This window comes from Actinia tenebrosa, unplaced genomic scaffold, assembly GCF_029948245.1.
Source record: "Actinia tenebrosa isolate PJP-AT-01 unplaced genomic scaffold, QUT_ActTen_1.0 PGA_scaffold0__85_contigs__length_37466705, whole genome shotgun sequence".
Lineage (NCBI taxonomy): Eukaryota > Metazoa > Cnidaria > Anthozoa > Actiniaria > Actiniidae > Actinia > Actinia tenebrosa.
The window spans coordinates 20,078,968-20,101,597 of NW_028292569.1; the positions used below are offsets into that span (position 1 = coordinate 20,078,968).

At 35.4% G+C, this 22,630-nt stretch overlaps 1 protein-coding gene across 1 annotated transcript; it reads left to right on the top strand.

Annotated features, from left to right (window-relative positions):
• The first annotated feature begins 5,658 nt into the window (after nucleotides 1-5,658).
• LOC148913680 (uncharacterized) lies at nucleotides 5,659-14,725 on the top strand. Its single transcript, XM_089034971.1, has 6 exons — nucleotides 5,659-5,897; nucleotides 8,598-8,696; nucleotides 10,217-10,457; nucleotides 11,757-11,954; nucleotides 12,269-12,811; nucleotides 13,453-14,725. The coding sequence occupies exons 1-6, from the start codon at nucleotides 5,769-5,771 to the stop codon at nucleotides 14,442-14,444; spliced, it is 2,202 nt and encodes a 733-aa protein (XP_088891097.1). The 5' UTR covers nucleotides 5,659-5,768; the 3' UTR covers nucleotides 14,445-14,725.
• Nucleotides 14,726-22,630: the final 7,905 nt, after the last annotated feature.

The following is a 22,630-nucleotide window of genomic DNA, read 5'->3' on the forward strand; positions in this document are numbered from 1 at the left end:
GATTTTTGTAGGGATTTTTATTCGACTTCATGAGAGTTTTTGAGAGGCTGAAAGGAAAAAATACAACAAATCAATGTGTTTCTTTGTCGTTTTGTCAAAAATATCCACGTATTATTGTAGAACAACGTACTAGCCGTAACTCGTACGATCTAAGAGTCTGCAAAAAAATATTATCTTATGAATCTCAATTTTTTTTTGATAATCACTTCTGGTGGCGCAATTTTTGCTCCAAAAACTCGCGCGTAAGCGTAGGCTTCCATTAAATGCTAATTATCTCGGAAACAAGCTCGGGACACTCCATTGTTCTTTTCACATTCGGAATCAACATTAAATTTCAGGTTGAAGGAATTTCAAATTTTGATTTTCTGTTTATTTTTTCCCGAAGTAGTCAGTCACCTTAATAAAAGACATCCGAGGTAAATGTCACTAAACTTAATATTGTATATTGGATTATCTGTAGTTATCCAGTCTTTTGTTTTTTAAATAAAATTAACCAGGAATTCAAAGCTTAAAAATGTCAGCCATGCAAAACTTTGTCGAAGAATCTTCCAAGAACAAAAGTAGCCCCTGGGGTGGTTGGTCGTGGGTTGTGTACATGCCGGGGGGAGGGGGGGAGGGTACTCCCCTATATTTGCTATACGGGTACGTGCCGCTAAACATATGGTTATGGTTTTCAGCGATTCTAATCTGTAACAGGGTATATAAAATCGCGTTCGCTCTGGGACAGGGTATATGAAATTACGCTCTCACCTCTCTGGAACAGGATATCCATTTTCGCAATACCGGAACAGGGTATAAATTTCAGCGATTTTACTCTGGAACAGGGTCAGGTTTCAGTGGGCTCAGCGGCACATCCCTACCCTAAACGATCAAGAGTACCCCCACCCCCCATGTGACAAAATTCCTATTTGGGAGAGTTGTAAGGTTAAAAACAAAGACTCGTGCTAAGAAAACGATGTAGTGTATTTCCATTTCGTTTTTTCACTTCGTAGTTTTCATTATGGGGGACATTGTCTTCATCTCGAAGAAAGAGAAAAATTGAAGATTTTTTCTTCGATTTTATTTTCGCCTTTCAGTTTTATCTAAATTGGGCTCCCTGTGCCTATTGGGAGCTCTGCTTTTAGGCAGTGCCTGAATTTATGTATTACGTAGATATAATTTTGAGAATATTCACCTTGGATAACTAGAGTTTTTATTTATTCATTGAAAAAAAAAAAACCTTCTGTATAGTTGATGTGTGTTGCTATGATTACGTTATACGTGACCAACCTCTTTTTAAAACAATAATCCTTAACTCATGAACTAATATAATAATATATATTCGGCCGATATAAGGTATCGAAGTGTTAGGTTGCAATATATACTACTTAAAATCATTGTTTGCAATTACTTTAAAACCCTATGAAATCCCTTTAAAATTGGCATGACTAGCTCTTCTTATAACCTAACTTGAAATAAAGGTAGCACACATTCGAAACTTGAAATTACGGAAAAACATACTAACTTTTGCCAGCCTCCTCTTCACCATATTCAGATTTAAATGTGACAGACTGAAAAAAGTTCTTTTCGAGTCTTAGAAATTGTCATCGCAACCAAAAGAATCAACACAGACATTTGTTGGACTTCTTACTTTGAGCGCCGATCTTTCACTCAATGGGAATTAAATCTATATCGTTTTCAAAGCGACACTTGTTACCATAGATACTATAAATAATTCCATTCTTTCCCACGTTTGTTAAACTGGTTTTTGTGTAAATGTATGTTTAAACGAAGTTGGTCTCGTTTTTGAGGCCGGAGCTAATTTTTATTGGTTAATTACTTAAACCATGGACTGTAGGAGAATATTTGGTTTGTGACGGGGGAATTGCTTGTTAGTAGACCAAATGAATCATTAATTGGATCTGTCTATCCATGTTTTATTGAATGCTACGTTAGTTTTCAATGAATAAACATGAGTTATAAAAAATCTAGATGATGAATTGACTTTGAATGCGTTTCCTTACTTTTACAATACTCCTTTTCTTAACTTTATTACTTCGTTGGCACATTCAGAATTCCTTTTATAAGAACAAACACAAGGTCTCAATCCCATTACTGATAAGTGCGACTAGTCGAGTTGTTTTCATTACCAAGGCAGAATGAATTCGATGCTTTGCTAATAGCTGTTATTACATTTGAGCCCGCAAAAAGAAATTCTTTAGTTTAAGAACCATACAAGTGAGGCTATCGGGTCGATAAAATGATTCTTGTCTCGTTTGCACCATTTACATGTATCCATAATAACTGCTATTATAACACGTATTCACCAAAAATAACTTAAAGTCTGTACGTTTGTGTTTTGCCCGGCTTATTTTTTTATTATATTTTTAAAAATCTCCTCCTGTGTGGGATAAGTATATTTACAGCGCTTCTCAATCACCATCGTGACGAAGTAGGTTTTTTGTGGACGTCAATCAATGCGTTTCCATAACATTACATAGGCACGTGCCCTTAAAAGCTTTTTGTTTTCCGAAAATGCTGGGAAACACTTTGATTTGCGTCCACCAAAACTCTATTATATCTAGAACTTTTTTCTCCGATTTCGCGAGTGTGATGAGAAGCGCTGTAAAATTGATCTGAAATATTTTAATCTAATCTAAAATCCAAAGAATTATATGCAATAAATAATTAGAATGATCAGTAAACATATATATAAAAAAACTTTAAAACGACAACATCCCCCGCAAATTCTACTACAAAAGATTACTTTTAATTAATTTCTACTGCCTCAAAGTGCCATAGCCACTATGCTATCGCCTTGTAAGGGTGTCCGTCAATATGTCCAACCAATCAGCAGTAAGCCGTGGACAATGTATAATTTTCGCAACCAATCAACTCTCCAATAATAAAGTGTCGCTACTTGAAGATACGCTGACAAGACAGCAACAACAATGCTTGTTGATTTTACAATAGATATATCAGCCTCTTCGGAACTTAAATCTCACCTTTTTAAGTTAGCCTAAATAATTTTAGTCAGTTCGTAATTTCTTATAGTATTTAGTTTATCTTTTCTCCTTAGAACAGACCTGAATAAGCGCTTCACAAATGTTTGTTATTATTATCATCATCATCATCATCATCATCATTATTGTTGTTGTTGTTGTTGTTGTTATTGTTATTATTATGCCAAGTTTTATTTGTCTGTATATATCATGTTTACATTGACCAGCGGACTAAGTCTAGGCTGGTTAAGTTCATCATTTTTTTTCAATCCTTTCTTCAGCTTATGCATATTTATAGAACTTCTTGACTATATTAACGTTCTGGCTTAAAATCCATTTCTGACATCGTTCTATAAGAAAGTTCACTTCCCTGTCTGTATTTGTAATTGTTCTTAGGTCTTTTCTTAGCTGTTCGTGATGTCCTGCGAGAAAGTCAAACACTATGTTAATCTGATTTACACTTGAGCTTTTGCACTCTTTTTTGATGCCTGCACGTAGTTCCGTGTATTATTATCAGCAGTAAACACGTTTGAATGCTAATTAGGTAAGCTAGATAGGGCGTAATTTCGTAAACTACCAGCATGACAGGATTAATAATATATACAGTCACTTAAAACCAATTATTAATGTTCTTAAGATGCAGTTTAAATACTTGGAATGTTTGAAATGTCCTTAAGATGTGATTAATTTAAATGTTCTTGCAATGTTCACTGTGCAGCTTAATACCGCTTTCTGCATTCTAAGTAATACATTTTTGTATCTTGCTCCAAAGATATTCTTCATCTCAGGCTCCATCTCTTTAGACCATTCTCCAAGAGCGTCCAAAATGAGGTTCACTTGCAAGATCGTGTATCCTGGGTGTTGTTTTGTGAGCTCAAGTCTAAGTGCTCCATACTTCTTCGTCTTCTCTTTGTCTTTCTTTTCTCGGTTGTTAACCCACGGACAGCTCATTTCCACCATGAATACTTTCTTGTTATTGTGGTCGATGAAACGCGCGTCCACACGGTTAGATCGTACATACATGTGGTCAGCATATACAGGTACATCCCAGTATGCTTCAGCGTCAGTTGATTTGTAGAGTGGTTTGGGTTTGACTTCAGAAAACCATAGGGGTGTACTATCAGCTAGTTTGAGATCTCTTAGCATCTCAAAGAAAAACACTTTCAAAGCAGCGTTGTGTCTATCCAGGTACTTGGACTGTGCAAGAGACGGACATCCAGCCAGTACATGTGCCAGACATTCGGAACCCTCGCCGCACATTCTGCATGTGACATTATTCTTGTCTGTTGTTCCCGTCTTGTAGGCGGAGTATTATTATTATTATTATTATTATTATTATTATTATTGTTGTTGTTGTTGTTGTTATTGTTATTGTTATTGTTATTGTTATTGTTATTGTTATTGTTATTGTCATTGTCATTGTCATTGTCATTGTCATTGTCATTGTCATTGTCATTGTTATTGTTATTGTTATTGTTATTGTTATTGTTATTGTTATTGTTATTGTTATTGTTATTGTTATCGTTATTGTTATCGTTATCGTTATTGTTATCGTTATTGTTATTGTTATCGTTATTGTTATCGTTATCGTTATTGTTATTGTTATTGTTATTGTTATTGTTATTGTTATTGTTATTGTTATTGTATTGTTATTGTTATTGTTATTGTTATTGTTATTGTTATTGTTATTGTTATTGTTATTGTTATTGTTATTGTTATTGTTATTGTTCATTGTTATTGTCATTGTTCATTGTTCATTGTTATTGTTATTGTTATTGTTATTGTTATTGTTATTGTTATTGTTATTGTTATTGTTATTGTTATTGTTATTGTTATTGTTATTGTTATTGTTATTGTTATTGTTATTGTTATTGTTATTGTTATTGTTATTGTTATTGTTATTGTTATTGTTATTGTTATTGTTATTGTTATGTTATTGTTATTGTTATTGTTATTGTTATTGTTATTGTTATTGTTATTGTATTGTTATGTCTTGTTATTGTTATTGTTATTGTATTGTTATTGTTATTGTTATTGTTATTGTTATTGTTATTGTTATTGTTATTGTTATTGTTATTGTTATTGTTATTGTTATTGTTATTGTTATTGTTATTGTTATTGTTATTGTTATTGTTATTGTTATTGTTATTGTATTGTTATTGTTATGTCTTGTTATTGTTATTGTTATGTTATTGTTATTGTTATTTATTGTTATTGTTATTGTTATTGTTATTGTTATTGTTATTGTTATTGTTATTGTTATTGTTATTGTTATTATTGAGCCTCGCCGGATGATAATTGTCTGGAACTACACAATTTTCATTACTTTACATCTCCGCTTAAGTCATGTTCTCTGCTTCCGTCAATTTAAAATAAGCTTGCAGATTGACAGTATCTAATAAACACTTATACCAAATTATCGTATTTTACACTTTCGTGTTTTATACCTTTGGCGTTTTTGAAATAAAGTTGTCCAAATTTTTCTCTCCTATCCAATTATTGCTTTTTCAAATAATATCTTACAACACACACAATAAAAGAGGGGAGGGAGGGGAGAGGGGGAGGGGTGAGGGGGATTTAAAGTGGACGTGATGAGTAGCCCACTCACTGACGTATCCAGAACTCAAAGCGCTCAATAGCGGTGGGGTTGCTTTAAAATAGTCTTAATCACCTATAACCTAGAACAATCAGTCAATATTATCTCATTGATGCTGTAATAGATCTACTTGGTCGAGGGTACTAGAGCTATATAACTAGTCTAGTATTGTTTTCCGGGTTCCATGTACGATGTCTTCGAATCGACAAATCCGAGCTCTTTTTGCTGTGCTGATGATATTCACCGTGGCGTTTTTAGCAGTTTTCCTACCGAATCAAAGGGACAGCAGCCGTTACTTCCAGTTTGGCTTTAAAGATAAAGTTTGTAGAAGATTCTATTAATATTTTTTGATAATTTTTTAAATTTTATTTTATACTATAAATTTATTTTCCCAACACTTTATTCCGCGTTTTCAATGAATAGGCAGGAAATAATCACATGACTGTTACTAGATGGCAAAATCGGACTTCCTTTATTCAATTACTTTTTTCTAGATTATCAATCTCATATCCAAAACTTTTTCCAAAATATTTGTTCCCTTATTAGATATTTTCGATTTTAAGATACAACGCAATAGCAGATATCAATAATGTGACTAATGTTACGAATTTCACAAGTTAGAGACAACTGTAAGTCCCCGTCCACACGTATCCGGAAATTTTTGTATCCGCAAATTATTTTTTGCGGATACGAAAATGTTTGCGTCCACACGCAGCGTATTCGAATCGTTTTCATCACCGTCCACACGTCTCCGTTTTCGTAAAATTTGCGGATACGGACACAAAAATTTCCGGACACGTGTGGACGCAACCCGTATCCGCAAAAAAAATTTGCGGATGCAAAAATTTCCGGATACGTGTGGACGGGGCCTAAAAGTCACAATAAAACAGATATCAACGTTACACCATATTGCCTTCTATCAGTTGCTGCATTTGAGTGAGTACTTTTCTTGACAAAATCATTTGAAGGCCATAGAGTGTTACTTTGACATCTGCCATTTAAAGTTTGTTTGCCATCCAGCAGATTTTTTCGCAAGGGAGATTTGGCTGAATTAATTAGTTATAAAAGTGATATAACAGCGCGATTTCGTCTATAAATCAGTCATTAAACTGAGCCCACGCTTATGCACTAAGCAGTGAGTAATTGTTTCACGAATCTACGGTGCCCAATAGGTCTTGTAGTTACATTATTTGGAAAAGCAAAAGAATCCTTAGCAACATGGTGACAACTAATAACTATCAAGTTTACACTACCGACAAAAGAAAGAGGGAAAAAATAGGCGCTCTTAAAGCGCATGTGTCTGCTGCAAAGCACAGAGATATATAATAAACATAGGAAGGTTTAAAAGATAGGTCAGTAGATTAAGGGCATTTTGTTAAATGAATCATCGCACAGAATTGCCCATCAACTCTGGTCATTTCCAAATGAGGGATATTATGTAAAGAATGGGGAAACATTTTTTAAAGAAACACTGTAATATCATCATACTATTAAAAGGATTTGAAAATAGGTGGAAAAAACGATTGAAAATATTTCTAAAGCAAAATTCGCGGGCATTTTCTCCAAATTAGGTACCAGTCTCCACTCGGACAGCTTGTCGAACCAGTACCAAAATATATGTTGAGTTCTTGAGCAAATACGTCCGTTTTAAAGCCAGATCTGGAGACGAAATTATGGATATTGAGCGATAAAAAGGCCAGGTTTTTATGGCTTTACAAATCGCGGTAGAAAGATGATTTTTTTATATCAAAAAAGGCACTGGAAAGTCGTTATTTTGGACTGTTTTGCTTTGTTTGGTCAAAGTTAAAACTCCTGAAATTGACCCACAAAAAATCGCATGTTGGCAAATTGAATCACCAAAACAAATGGTAGGATTATATTGCGTGGTTGTCATTCTTTAATATTCCTATGTTACTTTTCTTGCTTTGACTTTCGATTTTCTTCACGAAGCGCTTAAACTTTCACTATTATGACTTTGCCTTATAAATATAAATGGCCGTGAGAGGAAAATTGATATTCGGAAACTGGAATCTAGTATTTTATTCTCTAATTTCCCGGATGTGTCACTCAATAGCCCTTACCGTAGATGAGCACGCCACCCCAACAAACCAGCGGTATCGTGATGAACGTAGCATCAAAACGAGACTATCGGGTCGAATTTCGCGGTTAATTTGCTAAGAAATTTACTACGAATCTTCGAGAGATCACTACATTTTGATAGATATCTATGATATACAAGGTACTTTGTTGTCTTTCTAACTATGGCCAAACACTATATAGCTTTTGGATGTACGAACAGAGTTTTGAAGGTAGAAGGCAAGGAATTCGATCGGCATTTGTTCTTGAGAAAGAACACTCGAAGTAACACAATTTCTTACATTTGAAGCAATAATTTCAAAGCTAAATGCTTTTTCAAGCCACATGGAGGATAGGGGGATTTGTTTGAAGCCAGTATACAGTTATTGGAAATCGCGATCGGCTTCCTAAAAGCATTATCTCTCAGTTGTTTGGTTCTTTCCATCTACCGAAATCGCCATCATTCATGTGATGGGGTTCTTTTTTTAATTAAATTAATATTTCTACCCTCGTTCCACGTCTCTTCCTTAATTCCAGAAAGGTTAATTGAGAGTATATGGTATGAAACTGGTCGATGTAAAGTTGAATTAACGTTTCCTAATCCGGCTATGAAAGCCAGCTAGAGAAGGCAAATAAGTTGTATCCTCTTCGGTTAACATCGGTTATCGTGGCCGTGCGCTCACCGCGAGTCGTTAGCATCATCAGAAGTTTTAAATCACTTACTTACACCGGGATAAGCTTCATGTTAGTCGTATTAAGAAGCACGGGTCACCATGGCCAATGCTACATCAATATAACGTCGTTGTGTGGCAAACTAACTAGTACTTCTACCAAAACAAATTCTTATTGCCGAACTGGCAGTAACTTCGTAACATTATGAATAAATGTATTTGTAGGTTGAATCGTACTGCATGATATTCTCAACTATGAACCTTATTTTTCAGGTTAAAAGCGAAGTACCCACGACGCTTCCTAATATATCATCATCTCTACAAAGGTTTTTGCCGCGGATAACTTTGCCATATAATGAAGAATACGTAATGGTAATTTTAAGTTCTTTAAATGAGTTGGGCCTTCAAACTTTATTGATAACTGAATCAACCTCTGGGCTGATCAAAGTCACGGCATGGCTAATTCAGATATCGAATTGGAATTTAGTGCTTTAATTTTGGCAGATTAAAACAGGAACACCTGAATCCGGAGAAAATCCGAATCTCTCAATAAACTTCACTCAGATATGTTTTTCCAAGTCTAAGAATTGGAGGCGAGACCATAGATTTTATTTACTCCACGTTACGAGGTGGATAAGGATATGATGTTACTGGACGGATGGATGGACTCCTCCGATCCTATATCATTATTATTATCCGCCGTGATGCTCCGTTCACAACTTTCAGCAATACAATGAAACGTAATATTCTTCTGATTCATTGCCGGGTGTCATATCGAGTGAAGGGACCGTGGAGACCGTCAACTGCTGACCAGGCTATAAAACGAATATTTTCAATAGACCATTTGCAGTACGTCGTAATGCAGCTCAGTTTGGAGGACATAACAATAGGTTTCCAATTCTCAGAAGATTGAAATTCTTCGTTTTGTCTGCTGCAGGGTATATATGTAGTTGTATAATAGACCTCCTCGGATCGAGCGTAATGTTTTGCCATTTCAGACCACGTGTCATTCCCATGAGAACAAGATTCTTTGTTTGATTTGTATCAATATTCATGTGCAACCAAGCGCAGGCGTTAAACAAATGAATCATACTCTAGGGAATGACACGTGGTCCGAAATGGGAAAACATTGCACCCGAGCTGAGGAGGTCTATTCCATTGATCTCGACAAATGTAGCTCAATTTTCAGGACAAGGTGAACAAGAAATTAGTGGAAATTCATATATTGATGGCTTCTTCTTCAAGCATGTCTGCTTTTGACCCAATCTTCCCACGTGCACGATATGAAAGTCAACAATGCAATATAATTTGTCTAAAGCCAATTCATAGTTTGATAATCGTTTCCAGTGCGCATGCCATTTTATCCCTTATAGTACACTCAACAAAATTACTCGACTCTGATTGGTCGAGAGGAGTACAATTATAGCGTTAATTGTACTCCGTAGGAGTACCGAATTAAGTCGCTACGGCAACACGGACAAAACAATGTCAAAACAATTATTTTCTATCATTTTGTACTTAAAAAACATATAAATAAATTTTTAAGCCGTAAGAACTAATCTTTTTTATGCATTTCAGTTGCGCGATGGACTGAAAATCGGCCGCCAAATAGACAAAGATGAACGGCGTCGCTTCGCATTTTTTACTGAAATTTGGTTGAGTGAACTATAAACAAAAAATCGCACGATCTTCTCGTACAATTTGGAATTAATAGACACTCGTAATGTTTTGAAAATTCTTTAATTGCACTCGCGCATCGCCTAAAGGCTCGTGCAATTACAAGAACTTTCAAAACATTACTCGTGTCTATTAATTTCCAAATTGTACTCGAGATCGTGCGATTTCCTATACAAATTGAATGACTGATATTTTTGCTTTGGTTATTTATTCAGGTGTCTGGTACTGACTTCCCTGGACTTGGGGACATTACGTCATACAAGCCGATAACCAACATCTCTGACGTCATTTCAAAATGTGACGAAATGCAGTCACTATGTAAGGCGTTCAGTTTTATTGAAAACATTGGAAAACATAAACCAGGATATGCCTATCTGAAGCAATCATTTGGAATCCCATCGCCTTCGTCTTTAAATCTGTACATCAAGAGGAAATATCTTCATTTGTATTTATCAAGTAAGAACAAAATGTTGGCCCTTCAAAATTTGCACAAAGCACAGGAAGCCCAATTCATACTGACGGACAAACAAGATCACCAAAGCAAATACAAAACACAACTAAACAAAAACAAAGCACACAATAACAAAGCTTAAGCTAGTAAGTACAAGGTAGTCGAGATGGTCACATTAGGCTCACATGCTGTCGAAGGGTTTGAAGGCAGCTAACAATGTTTTCAAGAATATCCAAAAATCTGTTAACGCCCCCTCATGTGAGCTCATACAAATTATGTCTCAAAAACACGGTTTTTGGACCTTTTCTCAAAATAATGACTATATAGGCAAAAAACAGAAGTGGATTCAGTTAATTGAACTATTCACGGACTGTATTATATGGTTTAGATTGAATTTTATTGAAAAAAACCACCGTACTTTTTGAGTTGAATACTCCAGTTTCGAATTCCAAATTACCGCTGTGTTCCTTGATTACAGACTCATTTGCACAGGGTTAGCATCGTATCAGTGTTTAAATATTCACAAATACCAACAGAAAAGTAAAGAATGCACAACTTCAACAATACAAACATTTTGAAACTCGACGGACCTTGACTGGAACAAGTGAATATTCTGCACAAACTCGAGGCTAACCCTGTGCAAATGAGTCTGTAATCAAGAAACACAGCGGTAATTTGGAATTCGAAAAGGGTCTATTACGCTATTGGACGTATTTTACAAGAGAAAATGCATGACATAACCGGGGTCAAGCTAGAAAATCGTCTCTCCTTGATATAAAACAGAACCTGTCAAAAAAAAACAGAAGTGGATTTGAAAACCCCGGGCTTTCCTGAACATTTTGGTATATAATTCATAGGAATTTGTTAAAATTTAAAACGTATTTTTGCTGATTTTATAAGCTCATACTATCTGTTGGCCTATACATTCTCCTCTTATGGTTTATTAGGTTTCGTAGCCTCGAAAACACGCTAACTACTAGTTAGCGAAAGAACAGAAGAATTACGGGTCATTTAGGATGTTTTGTCACGCAGTTTACCTGTGCTATATAACTTTACTTTTAAGAACAACCTTTTGCTTTGGAAAGAGAGGAAAAAGACCGAAAAGAGCAAATATTCCAAATGTATGGGCAATTTTTTCCAATGCAATGTTTTTCCATGACAAGGGAGGTCATTTTCACTCAAAAAAGTGCCATTGATGTGCTCCACAAACTGACTGCGGTACACTAGTTTCTAACTAGGTAGAATAGAAACATAAACTTATGTATATGTTAAGTATCCCTTACTAACTAGGTAGTCCTGGTCAGTTCTTTCAGTGAATTTGAAATGTCCGCTGGCCAACGTGTCTGAAGACCTAAACAGCTGCAAGCTTCCTGTGTTGGATCCTTATGCCAAAGAAATTGCACATTTGGTTCCTACACAGACACCTATCAAATGTGACGAGAAACAATTGTATACAGCACTGGAAAATAATATTCTAAAGATAAGAGAAAGTAAATTGAATGGTATGTATGATCTACAGCATCGGTATAGATCAGCAGCGGTAGTAGTTTGGTAGATTTATTTTACTTGGCCCGGTAGTAGTAGTAGTAGTAGTAGTAGTAGTAGTAGTAGTAGTAGTAGTAGTAGTAGTAGTAGTAGTAGTAGTAGTAGTAGTAGTAGTAGTAGTAGTAGTAGTAGTAGTAGTGGTGGTGGTGGTATTACCAGTAGTACTGTGATTAAAAACAGAATGTGCATGGCGTTGCAATGGTGGAAGTAGTAAAAGAATGGTATTGGTGAAATTACTGTTAATCAGTTCATTACCAATCTTGTATTCCAGATTCTAATCTTTTACAGACAGAGGCACAGCCCATTCACAGACCCAATGGAACTACTGCGAGTAATGACCATTCATTTCATCTCGGAGAACCACACATACTTATAAACAATACATCTAATTTCTCCATTGAGGAAGACCTATGGAAGGTAACTACAAAGTTAAAAAACGGTCACACATTTACAACATATCATATGTCGGTGGTGGAAAAACAGAAAGTGCTATCGCGCATGCCAAGTAATGATGCACCACTGGATATCATTATCATTGAACTGGATGGAACATCGGAGGCTCACTTTCGACGCATGCTTCCCATGACTTACGCTTTTCTTAGAGATGAACTTGGATCTTACATGTTTAAAGGTTATTCCGTTGTAGGAGATGCAACGTTGCCTAACGTTAACGCAATGCTGACGGGAAATACCGTAGAGGAGAATAAAGAACTTCACCATGACGACGAGAATGTCGATAACTGGCCCCTTCTTTTTAAAGACTTGAAGAAAAATGGTTTCGTTACAATGTGGAGTGAAGATTTTGCTGCCCTAGGTAATATACCCATGTATTTCATATAATAGACCTTTCCCAAGACATACTCATGAACTCGGGAAATTAACTTCACTTGCCTTGCCTTTTCCTCTTTGGAAGATAGAAAATGAAATAAAGACTCCAATGTGTTTAATTATCGTTCTAGCCTTGCGTTATTTTTCTAAGCATTCAATCAGAAGGTCACAAAGAAGTTGAAACGTGTAACTCTTTAGACCATATGAAAAACCAGTGTAACACTGGAAACGAGCATCAGGAACAATTAATGATTTCAAAAATATTTTTTGATTACAAGAAAGACCATGTTTAAGTTAGCAACTTTGGAGAGTTCTGTTGTCAATTATTAAATACCTGCAGAGTTATATGATAGCGAGACTGGTAGGCTCTTGATTGTTGCTTCCATGTAAGAGTATATACATAGGAGCGACAGCAGATTCCATAGGGGAATTATATAGGAAAACAAAGGCGTCACTGTGTTGTTTATGTACTCATGAAAAACGAGTGTAACCACAGGAAACCTAATTTAGATAAAGGTTAAAGGCGCGATTCCCAATTTTATTGTCACCTTTTACTTTTATGTAAATAGGGGACCCTGTGTTGCAACTGAAATCATAAATTGTTTCATATAAGTTTTCTTGTTTCAGGCACATATACGTTAACTCTTCCAGGCTTCAAAGAACAACCGACTGATCACTATCCCAGACCTCTTTGGTTAAGTGGTGCATTAGGAATGTGCCTGGGAGGACAATTTCAAGTCAAAGTGCAGCTGGATTACCTCAGAAGTTTCATGAAATCCTATCCACGACAAAGAAAGTTTGGACTCACATTTTTGTGCGATTTATGCCACAGGGCTTTGAATTTAGTCAGTGGTGCGGATTTAGAGATGTTGTCATTTCTGAAATCACTAAAGACAGAAAAAATGTTAAATGAGAGTATGTTTGTGATGATGAGTGATCATGGAGCTCGATTTGGTGAAATTAGAAGCACACATCAGGGAAAGCTAGAGGAAAGGCTTCCATTTCTATCCATTACCCTACCAACTTGGTTTAAAGAAAAGTTTCCTGAAAAAGTCGCAAATTTGCAGAGCAACACTAAAATCATTACTTCTCCTTATGACCTTCATTCGACGTTTTTACAATTATTATCTTTCTCTAAACCTTCTGCCAAAACGAAGCGAGGTACAAGTCTTTTTGAGGCCCTACCAGAAAACCGTACGTGTAGAAATGCTAGCATCCCTGACCAATGGTGTCCATGTTTGGAATGGCATCCAGTGGACCCTACCCATGCGCACATCGTAGGTAGCGCACACCACGCTGTCTTATCGATGAATCAAAACCTAGCAAAGCACGAACTATCTAGTGCATTATGCGAGAGGATCACGTTGAAACGAATTCGAAATGCCGTTCAAAAAATATCAACCAATAATAGAGTTAATGGCAGGTACGATCGGTGTAGCTATCAGTTGCAGATCGAGACAATGCCAGGAGATGCCAGATTTGAAGTCTTTGTGGAGGTGATGAACACTGGTGAATATAAAGTCCATGGCGCAGTGAGCCGAATCAACGCATACGGAACACAGGCAAAATGTATCGAGAGTAAAGTACCTTCTGTTAGAAAATACTGTTATTGTAGATAGCTCATAGACATTGGTATAATACTATTAGCAACGTTTAGTGAGTACTAAAGAATCTCAATACACTTACATGGTAAAGAATATGCTAAAGAAAAAACATGCAAGATATCAAATGAGATGTATGCAGAATGTAAAACATGCTTAATTACAACTGTTTAGCAACGACATTTTGTGGAAAATACTCTTTTAACTTGACTTAGTGCAATACTTATAATAGAAGGTAAATAAGATCAAATAAGTTACTTTTTACGTTCTGCATCTCATTTGATATCTTGCAATTTCAAAAGATATATTCATAAATGTATGCTACAACCTTTTTGCAATCAACTGTATATATATTTACAGCCATTTGCAAAAATTATGGCCGCTTCCAATATATATACAAGTATATCAAAAGCATATCAAAAATTATGGGATAGACATCCTTATATTTTTTTGGAGTTGTCTATCACTAGGGCTTTGTGAAAAAAATATCAAGAAAGATATCCCGCCGTGTCTGATATACTTTCAACATACTTGTATTTATATTTGAAACGGCCATAATTTTTGCAAATGGCTGTACATATATATATAGTTTTTATATTCCTTTTATAAACAAACACAACGTTTGACGAGGTAAGTGTGTTTTCCATGTTCACTGATATAAAGATAGTTTTTGAAGCCTTTTAACCAATCAGAACTATCCAAGGATTGGATAGCGGATAGCTTAGAACTGAAGTGCATGACGAAATGCAAGAACTACTTCAATTATATATGTATCTTATCAAACACCCTTGCGCAAAATTATGTAAAAGTAATATAGAACGACTACTTATGTCCCTGCACTGCCTGTTACATTAACTCACCGGAACACCGGAAGCTGTAGAGCACTCGAAAAGCAAGAGAAATAGTCGACTACGTTTAGTGTTCCTAAGCTTGCTTCTCTAGTGCTATACAGCTCACTGCATGTTGATGTCACCGTACAGATTCCTTCCAAGTTATGACTTGAAGTAATCAAGCTTTTTTTTTTTTTTTTAAATTTCCAAAATTTGCCTCAAGATTTGACAACAAGCCCACACTTGCCTACTATAACGTTGTAACCATTTTGAAAACCGGATTCGATACTTTACATGCTTTGACCGAGGTTAGTAGACTTGTTTCTTTTTAAATATTCAAATATGGAAAACACAGTTTTTTATAATGCACGTGCCTATGGAACGTTTTGGAAACGCAGTGATTGACATACACCACAACCTTCGTCGCGACGGCAATTCTGCGCGTTCTTTTTGAAAAGGGAGGAAAAATCGTAAAGCCCGGGAAAAAAACACGAAGTACAGGAGAGAACCAAAAAGCATGGTTACTCACATACGACGTCGAGCCCGGGACTCGAACTCGGTTCGCGTGGATAGAGTCGAGAGCTCTTACAGCTACTTCACTCTTGCCACCCTCTTGTTGCGAGATTGAACATTCTGCGTTCTCCATTCATTCACTTAACACACATCAGATTTTCCTCAAAAGCAAATTTTAAAAGAGTTTTAACACATAAATCATTCAACAAAAATAAGCCTTTACGAGTAGAATTAAATAACATTAGTCAAATAACAATTGTAAGCTAAAACCATCATTAGAGAGTGCAGGCATCTCGTTTACGGCGAACATGAAACACGAGATGCAATCGAAAAAATCTCCGCCTAGTAGATAATATAAATGAAAGAAAATTTATCTTTGAATGGAAGGTTTGCAAAAGGCAAAGTGAAAATATGGTCATGTCTGCTGCTTGCGTAAAGTAAAAAACGTGATGCTTTTGAAATATCAGTTTTGCACGTTTCCTCTAGTTTGATTGGCTAAAAATATATTTCTCAAATCAACTGGTTTAGAATGAAATACTCGTTATAAGAACCACTTATTAGAAGGCCCTGGCCAGTGTAAGATTGGCTTTGCTAAACTGGTGTATTTTTGTAAATACTTTCTTAAACCTTCTTTAAATAAAGTTTACTTACTTACTTACTTACTGATTGTTTGAGGGGGTTAATTAGGGGTACACCTTTAATTTCAAAATTTTAAGTATCCGTGGTTCGTAAGAATTGGGTAACCGTTCCTGCAGTTTCGAAGGAATACTAGTAAGATTAACTGTACTTATAACTTTAAGTTAAACGTTTTGCCACCACAAAATGAACATTTAATGCATGTTTTGGGATCATTGGATTACTTACTAACACCAACAATTTTACCATCATACTAGAATAAAGGTAATTTTGAAGTACTCTGAAATCTGAAAACTGTTTAAGAAAGGAAAGGTTTAATAATTAGTGAAAAATAATATAATTTAAATCAAGGAAGGCAAAATATATATATCTTTTAAAATAGAGAGAGGGCATTTGAAAAGGACAGAAAGAAGAAGAAGAAATAATAATATACAAGGAAGGAATGAAAAAAAGATGGGGGGAAGGAGGAAAAATAAGTAAAATCAGGACATCAAACTACACTTTTGGTTTCTTGTTAAGTAAGTTGAACATATATATCTTTTATAAAAACGACAAAAAAAAAAAAAAAAAAAACCTGCCTGACTCAGTGTCTTGTAAGCCCAATTTTTTTCCACTGGGCAACGATTTCAGGAAATTAGCACAACAATAGACATGACAAAAAAAACAACACATAGACTAGATTATTATCCACTTCAAATCAACGCGCCAGTGCGTGCCAGAGTGCAAGGGATTAGCTATAGATATGGTCTGGGGGCCGGCTAGTCTCTCCCCTGATGCTTCGGCTAGAACACACTCCTGCGTAATCCGCACACCCAAGGGCAGAGGGACTTAATCGCCGTCATGTCCGAAGTCCATACGATGACCCATGAAGGCACTAGTTTTTCCTTTTTATGTATTTTTTAATTAATTATCTAATTAAAGTTGATGGACGTGGTTCGATCTTCACCTTATTAAGATTTTAAGATTTTTTTATACATATGTATTTTTTCTTCTTTTCTTCTAGCCTTTGACTCGTTTTTAACTATTTTTCACTATTGCTTTTTTAATAAACGATTCTTATTAATTCCATCCCATGGAATTATTGTTTAGGAAGGGTGTGCTTTTGTGGTTTTAAAAACTGCCGTGAGCAGTTAACTGACAAGAGCTTATTTTTCATGGCTTGATTACGTCACTTCCGTCTGTACGTACGTCTGTGTACACACCACAGCGGTTCCCGTTAGATTTCAAAGCATGCGCAAACTCGGAAATGCACAGAAAAGATCATTTTGGGACGATCCTTGGCACAGTTATAAGGCAAATACCCACCGCTAAAACATTTTAAGTTCTGCGAATCAAACCCTGAAACATCTTTGGTTGTTGAAAGCCAGGGCACGGCTTAACTGACACGCCTTACCCCGAACCCCGAAACAAGCTTTAGGCTCATCTAAGTCAGGGCGTGTGAATCCAGCTTTTTACAAAATAAAAGTGATTTGATATATAACAAATGTCAAAAAACACATGAAAATTATTTGAGTTTTGATTATTTTATTTTATTTTATAAAACATTTTTTCAATCATAAGTTTCACCGTGAAGTCACTTTCCGTTTTTCTCATTGTTCGGTGAAAATTGTAAATTTTAGATGCTCAGAACGGTTGCCGGTAAACAATGCAAGTCGATGACTACCACGTAGCACCCTCTTGACCCATGACAGAAGAGAAAAAACGGACTTTAACACTTGGAAGAATGACAATTAGATTTAGTTAGCGTCACGTGGTTATCTATCAAGAAATGAGAGTGTTCGTTGAGGTGGACGTAATGTTTGTAAACGTTGCCTAAATCTATTGATAATACATCAATAATCCAATTCTGCATCTGAAACTCTATTGGACACTCTCCAAATAGTGCTGTGTTGGAAATCGCGAAGAGCCATGCTCCGATGATCATGAGGGTCGCAGGTCTTGGCTTGAAGTATTTAAGGTAGACAGATGGCTTAGTAATGCAGAAGAATCTGTTAACAGCAGTAGAGAACCAAACACCACAGCATATGTGAAGATCCCGATGACTTGGCCGAAAGTAACAAGGGAGTGAGTTGTGTACGAAATTCCTAAGTGGGAGAGTATACTCGCGCAAAAAAAAACAAAAACAATGTAGTGCATTTCGATTCAATTTTACTGGCATGGTTTTCATTATGGGAGAAATTATCTTCATCTCGAATAAAAAAAAATTGAAGATTTTTTCGCCGATCTTATTTTTACCTTTCAGTTTCATTCAAATTGTTCCCTCCGTTGTAGGGCGAGGTAGTGTGCACATTGGTCCTCCGAGCCACGTGAAGGTTTAACCATTTGTAGTTGTTATTACAAAGGCAGCACCATCTCCTCAGTTATTTGAAGACCCAGAATGTTGGCCCGGCCGGGACTCGAACCAAGATCTCCCGCACGAAAGTCCGATGCTCAACCGAGCCAACCGGGTGCCTTTACCAATTCTTATAAGAATTTTTACCTTAGACTTCTTCCCCAATCCGGACCACGTGTCATTCTTTTAGAAGACACATGAATAAGGATACAACAAGCACATATAGAATTATATTCTCGAGAGAAAGACAATGATATGGTCTGAAACGGGCGGTAACACCCAAGGTAAAAAGTCCTCTTTTGCTGTATCGCGTCGAACAGCTTCATTCATCACTGGTACATATCAAATTAATGATGCGTTGTACCTGTGTATATCAATCCAAGTCCTGAATAAGTGTAAGAATCTTCTCCATCACCAGTATAAACAGACGTGTCTGGGAAAATCATTCTACCTTTACCATCACGCCTGCCTTATTTGAAATAACATTCGTACCTGTCGCAAAAGAAATTATTAAATGAAAACAGTTAAGTTAAAGAATGGATCGTGAAAATGGAAGTGAAGAAAGGATAAGAAAAGAAAAGAAAAGGAAAAAAAAAGAAAAAAAAAAGAGACAAGAAGGAAAAAAAGAGAAAGAAAAGAAAAGAGGCAAGAAAAGAAAACAGACAAGAAAAGAAAACAGACAAGAAAAGAAAACAGACAAGAAAAGAAAACAGACAAGACAAGAAAACAGACAAGAAAAGAAAACAGACAAGAAAGAAAACAGACAAGACAAGAAACAGACAAGACAAGAAAACAGACAAGACAAGAAACAGACAAGACAAGAAAACAGACAAGACAAGAAAACAGACAAGACAAGAAAACAGACAAGACAAGAAAACAGACAAGAAAAGAAAACAGACAAGAAAAGAAAACAGACAAGAAAAGAAAACAGACAAGAAAAGAAAACAGACAAGAAAAGAAAACAGACAAGACAAGAAAACAGACAAGAAAGAAAACAGACAAGACAAGAAAACAGACAAGACAAGAAAACAGACAAGAAAAGAAAACAGACAAGAAAAGAAAACAGACAAGAAAAGAAAACAGACAAGAAAAGAAAACAGACAAGAAAAGAAAACAGACAAGACAAGAAAACAGACAAGAAAAGAAAACAGACAAGAAAAGAAAACAGACAAGAAAAGAAAACAGACAAGAAAAGAAAACAGACAAGAAAAGAAAACAGACAAGAAAAGAAAACAGACAAGAAAAGAAAACGGACAAGAAAAGAAAAGAGACAGGAAAAGAAAAGAGACAAGAAAAGAAAAGAAACAAGAAGGGAAGAGAATAGAATCAAGTAAATCATACATCTAATTAACGTACTTCCCATGTGCCATTTCGTTCTCAGCTTTTATGTTCTATGTTTCTGAATTCCGGCAATTCTTCAATTGAGTGTATACTAATCCAGGCAAGACAAAAGAAAAATCGGCACATATATATGTATATATATATATTTATATAATAGATTTTCACGAACGCGCGCTCTGATTGGATGAAGAGCTATGTTTTATTAGGGTATAGAAACATAGAAATGACGTCAAAACCATGTTTTCTATACAAAATTAAACAGAAATGACGTCACAGGATTTCGGTTTTCAATTTAAAGCATTTTGACATTTTAAATTCAAGTTATTTATTTATTTTTATTAAAAATATGTCTTTCCTCTAAAAAAGGAAAATACGTCGTTTTGAAGCACATTTGATTGGTACTACATTTCGAAGAGTAAAGCTTTCTTTCGCTTGTGCTGCGACTATTACAATTATTTCGCTAAACTAGAATCTTTTTACTTGACCTTTGATGGTGTTAGAGAAGTCAAAAAAAAAAATTTTAAACATTTTCCATAGTCTTACAAGAATAAACAAATCTATGGTAAGAAACTTAAGCTAACTTTACAAACGAGCATCGGCAATTTTACGATCCACTAGTAAATTTTTTACCGAAATTTGTTTTCCAATAGCCCGAAACTACGAGTACGAAATAATACTACAAGTGGCACAAAGTTTTCACTTATAGTTCAGGATCAACTAAAAAACAGTTTTCCAAGTGCTGCAATGCTAGCTTTCTTCCAGCTTCGATCGAAGATCAAGATATTTTTCAGTCTCTCGGCTCCTTGTGCATTCAAAGTGTTCATAAGCTGGTTTTCTTGAGTGTTTGTGCAGGTTAAATGTCCATTTAACGATCTGAACATTGAAAATGCTTTTCAAACTCTTCAGTACTTGAATTTTTTTTTCTTTTCTAGCACCTAAATGCTTGTTTACTTTGGCTATTTTCTAAGATTTACGAGCAATTCTCCTTTTCTTGTTGAACAAATGCGATAAACCAGTTATATGCCAGCCTGCACAGAGCTGTCATTACCTGTCAAAACTGGACCAATCACATAGCCATATGTCGCGTTTTTAGCCAATCATCGCATAGATCAAATTTGTTTACGTAATTTTGACGACAGACGCGAGCTCTTTGTGTAAACAAACCTTTTTTTTGTGGTTGTTGTAATTTTACGCTAATTCTCGTAAAAATCTATTATATAAAGCGAATAGATCAGGCTTAAATATGTTCTGTTCTCTGATAAAACACTCCTGAAGCTGTAGAACACTCAAAAAGTTATAACTTTTTTCGTGTCCTACAGCTTCAGTCGTGTTTTATCAGAGAACAGAACATAGCTAAGACTGATCTATTTGTTAAATACAAATATACACACCCGATAAATGTCAGAATTTTTGAGATCGGATGTATATATTATTGAGATTATATTCTTCACTTATACAACATCTCAAAAAAAAATTTTTTTTAATATGAAGGAACGAGGAGTAAAGAAATATTCTGTCTTTTTCCATGTTTTTGTATAATTAGGTATTTATATATATAGATCAATTTCATCATACAAGTACTAGAAAATAGATATCGCCGCCAATGAATACACCTACTCAGAAATCGTTGTCGGACCAAAAGCCTCAAGCAACAAACCAAGACTGCCGAACTTTTAACTGTTTAGTTTATTCATTGTGCATTTTCATTTATTGACTTCACAAATTACTCCAAGCAGGGCTGCTTGAGATCATAATTAGTGGAGAGCTATAGCCACTTGCATGAACCATGAATAAATCAATTATAATTAAAAGTACCGACGTGCTCTGGAGCCTTGGCTTGTTACTTGAGGCTCTTGGTGCGACAACGATTTTCGAAATAGTTGTATATAGGTCATCTAAGTAAGATATATTCTTAATTAAAGTTTGGCTGATGATCGCGTAAGCGTGAAACTAGGAGTAACAGTGTTGATAATCTTTAATGAGGGAAACCTACTCACTAAGCGTGGTTTTCAGTGCCCTAAATAAGAATATACAACGACTAATTTTACAATAATACAATTAAAGAAATATGAATAAACAAAAATTTGGATAAAAAGATAAATTAAATACGATAAGAAAAATGTAAAATTATAAAATATCAAAGAGTGATCTAAAAAGTCTTATGATATGTACAAAATAATAAAAAGCTAATAAATACTTTTAAGAGATTTCTAGCGAATCGACTGATGTTATTTTCTTATAATCTAAGTTTAATTCATTATATACTTTTAAAGATTAAAAAATAGTCAAAGTTTGATATAGAAATCGCTGTTTTCCTCAGTTAGTGCGAACTCTGGGAAGATGAAAATAATCTTTCTGAACAGGTTGGAGCGGCTGACTAGCAAACAGAAGGTCTAATCCCTCCTAGGAGTGCATTTAGTAATTAGCAATTAGCGTGTCACTAAAAGGACTCTAAAGCTCGGAAATTGTTTCCGAAAAAAAATTGCATTAAGCAGCAAAAACACTTTAATTTGCTAATTGTTCAAACAAAACCTTTGAACATTCTTATTCTC

Excerpts from the sequence above, each read along its gene's own strand:
- LOC148913680 (XM_089034971.1), top strand. The coding sequence starts at position 5,769 with ATGTCTTCGAATCGACAAATCCGAGCTCTTTTTGCTGTGCTGATGATA. Across the intron at positions 11,955-12,268 it reads AAGAGAAAGTAAATTGAATG|ATTCTAATCTTTTACAGACA; the intron begins GTATGTATGATC and ends CTTGTATTCCAG. Across the intron at positions 12,812-13,452 it reads TGAAGATTTTGCTGCCCTAG|GCACATATACGTTAACTCTT; the intron begins GTAATATACCCA and ends TTCTTGTTTCAG.